Source organism: Anarrhichthys ocellatus, unplaced genomic scaffold, assembly GCF_004355925.1.
Source record: "Anarrhichthys ocellatus isolate YVR2014 unplaced genomic scaffold, GSC_Weel_1.0 scaffold43, whole genome shotgun sequence".
In the NCBI taxonomy this organism is placed as follows: domain Eukaryota; kingdom Metazoa; phylum Chordata; class Actinopteri; order Perciformes; family Anarhichadidae; genus Anarrhichthys; species Anarrhichthys ocellatus.
In genome coordinates, this window is record NW_022280073.1 from 465,088 (window position 1) to 477,314 (window position 12,227).

The 12,227-nt window shown below is 44.3% G+C and overlaps 1 protein-coding gene across 1 annotated transcript in view; it reads right to left on the minus strand.

Moving 5' to 3' along the window:
* Nucleotides 1–477: 477 nt before the first annotated feature.
* The window catches only part of LOC116395085 (TGF-beta receptor type-2-like), a 36,987-nt gene continuing 25,237 nt past the window's right edge, over nt 478–12,227 (minus strand). The window contains exons 8-10 of the mRNA XM_031868629.1: nt 8,292–8,433; nt 1,939–2,066; nt 478–1,568 (exon numbers count right to left, since the gene is read on the minus strand). Coding sequence (XP_031724489.1) covers nt 1,308–1,568; nt 1,939–2,066; nt 8,292–8,433 — 531 coding nt within the window. The 3' untranslated portion in view covers nt 478–1,307. The remainder of the gene's footprint in view (nt 1,569–1,938; nt 2,067–8,291; nt 8,434–12,227) is intronic.

Consider the following 12,227-nt stretch of genomic DNA (forward strand, 5'->3'; position numbering starts at 1 on the left):
AGTATACGCTATTGGTCCGATAACGTACTCGTAATCGCACTACGCTGTGCTTGTGTCAGGAAAACAGAACGTTCAAATGTCAGTTTAGTTAGTTTGTTACAGTTGGACAGTGAGGAACATCTGGTGAAAAATTAAACATGTTTTCAAAGTAATTGTTAGCAATGTAATGGTACTATCAAGTACTCACATGGGTACTCTGTACTCTGTATCGGCAAGTAGCCAAATGTAATACTACTGCATCCCCACATGTAACCCAATGTCTCCTAGTTCTTCATGAGACTGCTGTGTCAGCACGGAACCATGAAAAATGAAATAGCACACAAAAGGATAGGTGGCGGAGAAAAACTACCTCACCGCTAAAATATATCTTTAGGAGCGGGCGTTCGTACGTGAGTGACAAAACGATAAGGAAAATCCACATCGCTCAGTAGTTTGTATCTTTGCCAGCCGAACCACAGAACGAGTGAAAGACGGATCTCAGTATACAGAAATATCTTTAATTTCATAAAAAGATTTACAAATATTTTACAAATGACACACATTGAGGAAAGGCAACAGATTTCGGCACACCCGTTGATATAGAAACAACACAAAGTTATTTTTTAAAAATACATCTCTATGAAGTCTGTTAATCTCCGCGATCAAATAGAAGTCGTAGGATCACGTTTCCCTTTTGTTTGGGCTTGATTTGTCTCTTATGTACAGTCACTGTCTCTATTTACATTGTGCTTGTTTTTTGTGGCAAACAAGGTTGTAAGTATAGCTGGGTAAAACACACACACACACACACACACACACACAGACACACTCCTTTGGATTCCTTGCTGGTTGCGGACGGAGTCCACAGCATCATTAGTGTTAAGGCCACATCTCCGCTGACACTTTGGCTCAAAGTCAAAGACACTTTTGGACACAGAAGTGTCTCACGGTAAAGTGCACATGAAATGTCTTTGGTTTAACAGTTATCGCCATGTTTGTCTCTCGTTAAGAGAGTGACCTTTCTGCTCAGAGAGAATATAAAAAAGAAACAAAAAACATCTTTCTCTGTGCATCTTTGGAAGCTTCCAGTTAACTTTGGCTTTCTTTTTTTTTGGCTCTTTAGCTTTTCAGCTGATTAAGGCAAGTTGTTGCGCGTTTAAAAGCGGTGAAGCCCAAAAGCGTCACCCACAGTCTCTTGTGATTGTTTTTTTTCCTGGGGTAGAGTAAGATATGACGCTGTCCCGGGACGTCCAGGAGCTCAACTCCTGACTCCAGAATAAGTGCCCTTGTTGGGGAATTAAAACTAAAAAAGGTCCGGTCCCCCCTTCTCACTTCTCGTCGCTCACTGAGCAGTCCGCGGCGGAGACGTCCTGTATCTGGGAGATTTTCACCTCCTCCCCGGGGATCCCCACCTCCATGGGGATCTTCAGCTCTGCGGGGATCTTCTCCGCCGAGGAGCTGCGGCTGGACAGCTTGTCCATCTCGTCCTCCAGCTCTGAGATGCGCTCGGCGACGCAGTGGGCGGTGAGCCGGGCCTCGGGGTCGTGGTCCCAGCACTCCGTGATGGTGGCGCAGATCACCGCCACGCCCTGTCGAGGAGAGGAGGAGACAGCGGAGGAGGTGAGATTTACCAAGTGTTTGGGTGAACATCAAGTTACACAAAACCACCTATAGTACTACTACACCAGAGCATGTTTCCTTCCTGCTAATGGAACATTTGCTGCATGACATGAAATCATGTCAGAAAAAACACACATTAGCAGCAGACTGTATGCAGTGTTGATGGTTCATATTCTACAAAGGAAGGTCCCAAGGTGACGACAGTATCCGTCAATAATAATGTTGATGAATGTGCTTTCGTCCATGTAAAAAATAAATACTATGAAAAGGGTAATTCCTAGATAAGTGATCAATAATGGTTGGTATTCCCGCTCCGGTTATTGTCTGTGTTAGTCTGACCTGATGTCTGATCCAGGTGTCGGGGATCTCGGGTCGTCCTCTGTCCCTCAGCACGCTGTCCTTCATGCTCTCCACACAGGGGTGCTCTCGCACCTTGGAGCCGTACGCTGGCTCGTAGTCCTTCACCTCTGCGGACACAACAAACAAGCAAATATCAGATTTTGAGGTGAAAACAGAAATGTAAAAAGAGGAAGACAGAGGGAGAGAAACAGGTGAATAGGAAGTGTAATAAAGAAATAAATAGTTTCATGATGTCGCCGTGGGAGGGAAAAAGATCTTTTTCTGAAAACGTCAATTCAGCTACCGCGAACAAGCAATTAGTCTAAAACCTCAGACTGTACAGAGCTCCGACGTAACAATCCCTCATTTCTGTTTAGATTATTTCATGTCGAGGAACAAGCAGAGGCAAAAAAAAAATAGAGAGAGAAAGGGAGAGCATGACGTCGAAAACCATGAAAAATTCAGAACAAAGTTCCGGGATTGGGTCCAGACCTCATGAAACCGAGCTCACAACAGCTGCAGTCTGTGTTCAGCCCCCCGAGGAGAAGGGCTCTCTGGATCCTCACCGTAGCCGTGACACGAGACACTAGCTGCTGCACGGTCGTCCATGAAAACGATATGTAAATATCTAACAAACAGTGTAAGGGTCATGTTCTGTGTACTCTTCTCTTGTTCTTACAGTTCATACTTTTTATGTCCTGTATTTCACAAGCTGTCAAAAACAAGCTCAACGCTCACTCGCGGATAGCTCAACGCTCGCTCAAGTTGTAGTTTGAGACTTTAGAGGCGGGGATGAAAGGGACAGCGTTATTATGAATCCTACTTAGGCGGCAACCTCCGGTTCTGAAGAGCAAAGCCATAAGGAAGTGTCTTAAAACTTGCATTCTCTCGAATGGCCATCAGGGGGCGACTCCTCTGGTTGTATAGAAGTCTATGAGAAAATGACTCTACTTCTCTCTTGATTTATTACCTCAGTAAACATTGTAAACATGAGTTTATGGTCTCAATCTCTAGTTTCAAGTCTTCTTCAATACAGCATACTGTTCATTTAGTAAATGATGGTCCATTTAGAGTCAAATAGACCATAAAGCACTTTTTTGCTACCTCTGTCTGAAATCAAGGACTCATTGAATGTAAAGCTAGATAGACGTAGCTCAGTTGCGGCTGCTAAATTCCCCTTTGTGGTGAGATTACTATCTTCTGGCTGGCCATAATCTGACTCAGCAGCTGCAAATCAATTTTGAATAACACGTGTTGTCCATGCTAATTAGCAGAATGGTATGATGGAATTCAGGAAAAGCCGCAACAGTTTCATTTAAGTGGTCTCTGCCGCTGTGTCCTCAAATACAGGAAGCGAGAAGGTTGGAGTGGAACCCCCGGACAGGAAGTTGGAGGTCTGGGATTGGGACTGTGTGCAGAGAAGCTGACTCTACAGGTCCACACTTCCTGTTTTTGACATGTGGAACTTCCCCAACCGTTTTTAGCATGTTAGAAGCGGACCCAGCCGGGCCGGGCCAGGCCGGGCCTCGTTCCCCTGGAGCTTATTTATGCCAGCTTCTCTGCTGTTTAGATCTCCTGCTGCGGAGCTGGTATAAATACCACACATTTTCCTGGACTGGATGCAGCTGAAAAACACAGAACAGCGCAGAGCGAGCTGACCTAAAAATGAGAAAGCTGGAAACAGAAATAAAAAGAGGTGGAGTGTTTCTAAACATCAAGACCGTAGCGAAAAAGGGTCCAATTTCATGCTCTGATGGTCAATTAGCCTCTTAAAGCCTGCACTTGTCCTCGTATTTCTGAGCGGCATCTGGGACACACAGACGTGGACAGACACGGAGACTCGGTCCATACGAGAGAAGTGGCGCCTGCTTCCCTTCAGCAGCTCTGGACATTTAAAAAGCTATGAGAAGAATTCCCGTCTTTGGTTTGAGATTTCTAAAGAGACTGCAACCAGAGCCTCAGTCTCACTGTCCCCCCTTTCACTGTCTAGGGGCCCTCGGTTTAAAGGCCGGGTATATCCAATCTGAGGGCGCGGAAGGCGGTTTACGACAGTTTCCTTTGCAGATTATCTGTCTGAGACCTTTTGTGGCCTGGAGGTTAGCAGGAACCTCTGTAGCTGGAAACGCTGTCTGGGATTTGCTATCTTGAAATAAAACACAGCTCCGAAGTTTTGGCGCTCAAGAGACCCAAAACTCTCAACGGGCGTCTCAACATGAGTCTGATCTCACACCGATGGCGGGCGAACGACATCGTGGGAAGCAGAATTGAACCTGCGTTTAGCTAATGAACCACACCCTCTGGTCAAAAGTCTTTTCTCCGTCCAAACCAAGCATTGGCCAATGTCCAGAGATAGTCTCTAGTAACAGGTTAATCTAGTTCTAACTGTGTCCAGTCCTGAAAATGACTCACAGTTGCTGGTTAGAGAAGTGTCGAAGGACTCTGCTACTTCTATTCTCTTCTACATAATATACCTGAAATTTGGGTGATGAGCACTCAGTTATCGTTCGTTCTCGGTGGTGTGAAGCACAATGCCGGAGCCACGAGGCAGTTAGCCTAGCTTAGCATAAAGACTGGAAGTGGTGGAGAAAGCTTAGCTCGCTACAAAGCTGAAAAATATGCCCACCGACACGTCAGCTGTTGTCAAATTATGTAACAAATTCTATTTATGGTTTCAAGGTGCAGTCCTGGTTCCCTCCAGCAGTACAGCCTGGGTCGGAGGCGGAGCCGGATCTGAGTCCGTGCACGGCGGACCGGTTGCTGAAGTCTGAAGGAGTTTCTGGTGAACCTGCATGATTTAGTCAGATTTTGCTCAGAATCAGTGACAAGCATCAACAATGACTACATAGAAATAGCCAACCTTCACACTGATGGTCTCGTCTACTTATGCAGGTCATATAGAGGCATCCGTATGAAATCTACACCATTTCATAACCAGTTAGAAGTTCCTCATAGTAACTTTAATAGGACCGCCAGCTATTTCCTCCTGCCTGCAGCCTTTATACAACGCTAAGTACCTCCTGGCTTCACACACAGAAAAGTGAACAGGATCAAATATTCCCCCCCCCCCCCCCAACGGCAAAAAAGTGAATTTCTCAAAACATCAAAGTCTTCTTTGTCCTCTGAAATGTCCTCTGTCCATCAGGGTCGCCCCGATCACCCCCTTTCACCGGTCTTCTGCCAAAAAGGCCGCCTCCCTTCATGCACCACAAGCCTTTTTTTTCCACTTGGCACGGTGCAAAACTCTTTGCCGCGCTCCGTTACCCCTCGTAACCCTGCGCCCTCCCACTGCCACGCCCTGCAGGCTAATTCAGGACACCTAAATGAAATGTTACACAGAGACACACAGAGAATGTGCTATAACCAACAACAACAACAACGCCGGTTCAGCGGTAGTATTTCCATCCACCATTCTGTCCCCTGTTGTCGGGGTGGAGGCAGAGGACGGACACACACACACACACACAGACACAAACACACACACAGATTGAGACATAAACGGGGCAAGATGAGGGTGTTTGTGCGGCACACCCCTCTCTCTCGTCCTCTGCTTCTACGTTTCTGCGTCTGAAATAAACACACACACACACACACACGCAGACAAACACACGTGTGTTGGAATGTGACTGTCTGGTTCTAAATGTCTCAGACTGTCTAGAAAAAAAGCCCAACTAGGCGGAGGGAAGGAGGTGGACCGGAGAGAGAGTCCCTCTCTACTCCCAGGAGAGCAGACGGGAGGAAACACAAACGTGTTCTTTTTTTCGTGTGTACTTCAACACCAAACCTCAGGACTTCTTGTCTTGTCCAAACGGTTGTTTGAGGGTCAAGACTTGGTTTCAGATTTGAAAGATAGGTTGGGATTGGTTCCCCCTCTCCATACAAGGAGAAAGTGTAAAGTTCGTCCATACACTGATGACACATCGATTACATTACTTTCTCTGTTGTTTTTCCTTGTTTTTTTATAGCAATAAAACTAATTTAGTTCATTCATCAGCGCCCACGTTCATCAAATAAAAACTTGTGATTTGAGATTGGAGGAGTCTGCTCCGTACAGCAGTGAGAGGGAACCACAGTTTATTTCTTTTTCTGATGTGTTTTTTAGCTGAAACGGGCTACACTGCAGACTGCAGAGAGTTTAACCCTGTGACCACCAGCAGCTCTCACCGGCACGATGACAACGCCAAGAAACCTTCAGTTTCTTGAACAGTAGTCCCGCAATTTAAATTACCAGGTGCTTCTCAGTTGAAACGCAGATAAAAGGTGTGATTCACTAGAACTTTTGTACGGAGCTGCGGCACGAGCCGGCCGATAGTGAGGCTGCCGAAACGAGCCCCGCAGACACACAGCCATCCATCGTTAAAGGCCCAGTGCTTACAGAGACTGAGCATCAGCCAATGTCTGTTCTTGTAAAAGGTCCGGTGTAGTCTCCAACACTTGCGTTGTCACAAGTTTATTCAGTGTTGGGGAAATGTCCTCACCGTAGCATCCCCACGCCACGCTGACTGAAACAATCCCTTCCATCATTTAACCTTCTGGAAACCCAAGCCGTTTCAGGGTGTTGTTTTTGCTCCCTTCATGTTTTATTCTCTGTGGCCTTGTTTTTCACTGCAATATACTGTATATCCGCACCTCTATGGAAACAGCACAATCACAGCTAGAAGTAGAGAGAACTCAAAGATGTCTTTACTGCAGTGGAACACAGTTATAACGCCATAAATCATAACAAACAGAGAAAGTTAAATATCTTTGGTAATTTATTTTACAAAAAAGAGAAAACAATGGGATCTATATATCCAACACTGTTACCAATATTGGGAAAAATAAATTGAGGCTCCACGTGCTAGTTCCTAGGCTGAGGAGCGCAGAATTTATTGTTTTTGACAGGATTTGGTTTGTGCAAACGGTTTATTTTTGGCCAATTTTTAGATTAGACATGTAGAATGAAGTGATTTTGATACAATATCACAATTTTAAGCTTAAATATGTTTGTTTTTTTCTGAGGCGATAAGTTCTATTTTTACAGTTTCTTGCTACGATAAACTGTGATTTAACGGCGATTTATATAAAAAAAGAAAGCATGCCTTTCAACCCCACCAGCTAATTTGGGGTTCAGAGGGTGAGCACGCACACACACACACACACACACACACACACACACACACACACACACACAGCCAGCTGAAACAGGTACAGTATCCACTGCCGCCCTCTCCCCCTGATTTCCTGCCCAAAGAAGGGCAACAGCGGAGTTCAGATCGTCTCCCTCACATATCAGACATTCCTAAGATTCCCGCTGCAGACCTGGAGCTGAGGTCGAGGGGCAGTCCGACAGACGTGACCGTAAACCCCCCCCCCCCCCCCGCAAAAAAAGAAAGAGTAGCCTCAACCTCCTGTCTGCTCTATGTAGGTCACGTTGTATATATGTATATTTAAGGACTCTCAGATTACAGTATGCACAATCATCATATTGCACAATCGTGTGCAATATGATAATTCATCCACTTCCTCTTAAGAAATGGATGAAAGTGCGTCTCAAAATTTGTGGCAGAGAACAAAAGTTTTTCTTGCAGACAGTCTGGTGTCATTAGAAGTCTAAGGACATGATCTTGTGTAAGAAAAGTTGCATAACTAATGCAACCTGTATATATTTCTATGTCTTGCATACAGACCTGTCTATAGTCCATTCCAGCCATGCAGATTGGATGCCTATATTACTCATGCTTATAGTTTATCGTGTTCGTTGTAACTAAAACATTAGCAAGATTTTCCCTTCAAGATTCCTCAAAAGGTTTTTCTTTTTTTCTTGTCAGAGCAATGGACATGCCAAATAGATTCCTCTGGTGGTGTAAAATACTGACTGATGTCTCACACTCCAACCACAGACTGTATGTAAGAAGTGGACTAAGTCACAGTGACGTCGGCTTGTGGACTATGGACTTTGTGGCCTCGACATTTTGGATGTCACTACCTTGGCTTTTTGCAACCAGAAGTGACACAAGTGGGTGGAGCTAGATACAATCGAACGGCTTACTAAATGAACATCATGCTGTATTGAAGAAGTGAAGGGGAGTTAATTATCAACAGAAGCACGTGCTGCCTCCACTGCTACATGCCAGGACCTCTGACATTGCTACCGGCCAATCGGATCGCCCGCTGAACTTGTTGTGATGACCCCGAAACGTATGACGCCAGTTGTTCCTGTTGAGTTATCTCAGTGGTTGACACCACCTCAGTAGCATCTGTTTTCGTCTCTAAGTGTGTGCTTGTGTGTTACATGACATCATACTTCCCACAGCCTGAAACATGTCATTAATGAGTATGTGTGTGTGTGTGTGTGTGTGTGTGCGTGCACTGACCTCCGACGGCTTCACACCTGGACGTCATCTCCCAAAGCACAAGGGCCATGGAGTAGATGTCGGTCTGTTTGAAGGACTCGATGTTCTCCAGGTTGAGTCGGGCCTCCAGCACTTCCGGAGCCATGTAACGCGCCGTGCCCACCTGCGGCACAGAGACACCAGCAGGGGTTAACACGCTAGTACAGACTCATGTCGCGCCGGTGAAAAATTTGTAAAATTTGCAATACATTGGCTGTCTGGAAACCCTTGTTTCATCACCTCAAAAAAAAACATGAACTTTCTAGTAAACGGACCCAACGTGCGCCTCTCCCACCACTACTGAGATGTGATCTCCTTCATGTTGCCGGTGTCGTGTCGAATATGCTCAATATGTTGACCCCCTTACTGTAATAGTGATACTTGTTACCCAGAGAGGTTGTAAGTATGTTTCTAAATAAAAACCTGTGGAGCTAACACGGCAGAGTACGCTAGCACATCATTAACATTTCTATGCTACGCTAGCTACTGATGGTATACTGAAGGTGTACACATGCTGCTTTTGCTTTTTCATTTTTGGAACAGTAAATAAAGAGCCACCTCTGTGTTCTTTTATTTTATCGTGATGACGTGGTGGTTCACTCAAACACTGATCTGTAGCTTTAGCTTCTATCTGTTTAATCTGTTTTAACAGCTGAATCAGTTTGACATCCCGGATATATCCTTCAAACACATATTGTAGACCCTTCTGTCTTTTCCTTTCTGAAATTGCTTTTTCATTTTTGAAAAATAATTAAGATATTTATTCAGGGAGTGCAGTTAGTGATAGCGTGGGCTCCTTCGTAGCTCGGCCAGCTTGGCAAAGTAGCGCAAGCAACAAAGTACAATATTATGATAATCACCTTGTCATATTAATTATTACTACTGCAATACAAGTTGGATTTAGTGCCGTCAACCTGTCAGCACAGGTTGCTGATGTAGGCAGGAACATGTCATAAAAACTAATCGGATCAGACGGTTTGCATGAAATCAAAACGGTATAGACTCGTACACCGAACCTGTAGGAGCGTGATGTTTACTCTTGTCTGGCTGGTGATATGTTTCTGTTGCAACAATTAACCATTTGGCTTAGTGACAGTAAACCTGACTCACCAACTGTCTTCATTCACGATTGGATGAGATACAAGAGTACCCATGTTTGATGTGCGTCATCTGAGGACACGCATCAGTGACTGCAGTCAGTACAGTTGGCTTTACAACGTCAAAAATGACACTATGAACGTTTCTGTTGCGGTTTCTAAGTTCGTTTTAAAATGTTGATGGGATTTCTACACAACCAGAGGAAGGAAAAAGTCATTGTTTTGCAAGTGACAAGTAAGTCTCAAGTCTTTGCTATTAAGTCCCAAGTCAAGTTCAATAAGATCCAAGTCAAGATGAACAAATCCCAAGTCAAGTCCCAACTTAAGACCAACAAAATCCAATTTAAGAACCAAGTCAAGTCCAAACTCAAATCCAATAAATTTCAAATCCAGTCCCAAGTGAAAACCAACAAGTCACGCCCCTCCAGCTAGTGGCTTTTGTTCCACCCCTCTAAAGCAGTGATTCTCAACTGGTGGGTCACGACCCACAGAGGGTCGCGGGCCATTGCCTGGCAAAAAAAACTAATAAAAAATCCTGTGCATTTATTTTGAAGGTGATTTTTTATGCAGCGGAGTGTCATCTATTCACACTCCTTAACGATATTTGGCGTTAATGCCTTGTAATGCTAATATCAGCAGAGGATAAACTGAAAGCTATACCTCCGTCAAATGACACTAAGTAGATAAATTGAAGACATGTCGGATGACATCAAACAGACCACAGCTCGAATTAAGGCAAGTGGTCATTTTGCATTACAAATGGACCAATCTACAGACATAACAAACAAAGCAGTTTTACTCGTTTACGTGAAACGTGTGGGACGGGGACTTACAGGAACAATTTCTCTGCACAAGAGAGCTCCCTACACTACGACTGCAGAGGACATTTTCAGCTCAGGTTCAAACTGCACCATCTTTACATTAAATACATTTCAGAAGTTGAACATTTTCCTCGTTTGGGTCGCGGCTTGTCATTAATGGGTGATGGGATGGTGGGTCCCGCAGCCAGACCAGTTGAGAACCACTGCTCTAAAAGTTAAAAAAATTTTTTTTTTATATGAGAAGTATTACCCTGAGCCTTCCCCTCAGCACTTATTGTATTCATACTAGTTTGTTGCACTTATTGTATTCCGCTTTGGATAAAAGTGTCTGCTAAATGACTGTAATGTAATGTAATGTAATATGCAATATGCAAATATTTCATATACACGATACCTGAGCACCTCAAGAAAATGCTGTAAAGAAATTGTGGTGACAGCAATTACAATTCACAATATGTCAACCCATTGGCATTTTGATGGTTGAAAAGGAAGGATAACTTTATTAATCCCCATGGGGGAAATTCATTTTTGTTTTTATTCGGGCTGAATGAAATGATAGGACGGGCTTATTACAGTCCTGCGACCGCCACAGATGTCTTCCTTTGTAAGAGCATTTGATTCATTGATTGCTGTCGGGCCTTCAGAGAATTTCTACAAATATAACAAAAAAGGTTTATGAAATACCTTACCCACTCTAGCTTTAAGTTTAGTACATTCGTGGTTGAAGTTACAAAGTCGAACAAGCTCACTGGCAGGATATGTTGGCAAAATAATAGGCGTGCTCTGAACCCATTGTTTTTAGACAAAGCATTGTGCGGTTGCCCAATTTTCTTCGCAGGTTTTTCCGATCTGGACCACGTGAACACACACAGAGGTTATAATTACAACCTACCACCTGGGAATTTTTCCAGTTGTGAATGGAACACCATGTGAAAGCCACAGATCATCATTTGAACATTTGAATGGATAAAACGACATCACGGAGAGCACAGGAACAAATGTAAAGAACCTGGTGGTCATGGCCAGGTTCAAATGTAAAGAACCTGGCCATGACCACCAGGTTCTTTACATTTGTTCCTGCGTTTGCATGTACTGTAGGGTTGTACCAAATGTCAATTACTTTACTTTCTAAGCTTCCTTTGAGGTTTTCGAATGAAGCATGTCATATTTTATGATGTCATCATGACCAAACATCTGACCGGTGGCTAGCAGTTAACGGTGCTAACGGCTCTAACAGTGCAAACAACGGCGCTAACAGTGCCGACAGAGCTAACAGTGTTTACTTGATGGGGAACCGGAGGGTGGGCGCTACGCTTCCGCTACGCTTCCGCTACGCTTCCGCTACGCTGCCTCTCTCCTCTTTTTATCGTCCATTTGGGTCACAAGTGCTGGTTTAATAAGTTTGTCAACTATCTCTCACCTGTCCCTGCTGCATTTCCAGCTAGTGAGTCATATACAAGCACAGGACAAAGTCCCACTGACAGGCTGAGAAAGAGATGGAGCTGCCCTGAGGAGCTTGCGTGTCACAACAAAGCCTCTACCTCTTCGTTCATCCCTCAATTGCCTGACTGTCTCTGTCAGATGTCTTCTGTCAGCAAATAAGGTGTGTCTTATCAAAACACCCAGAGGGACTTACAGTAAAGAGGGGAAATCAAAACAAACAGAGCCAGCTCATATCTCACCAAAAAACACACAAAGCTAATTGAATGCAAACAGAGAGAGGTGCCAAAACAGCAGATCATACACTACCTCTTTAAATCCACAGATGTAGCAACATGCTGTATGCAACGCCTTACAGAAGTACTTTGGTTTTCAACCACTGTCAGTCAAGACAGACAGCGGCCTGTCCCAGGTTACAACTTCAGAAGTGTTGCATACTTGCAAACTCATGAGGTGAAAAGGGTGACAGGCATTTCGGCGAAAAGCGACAAGTTTGCAGGTATGTGTTGATGTCATATTAGGTGGAGGGAAGTAACCAAGTACACAACTTTGCTCTTGTA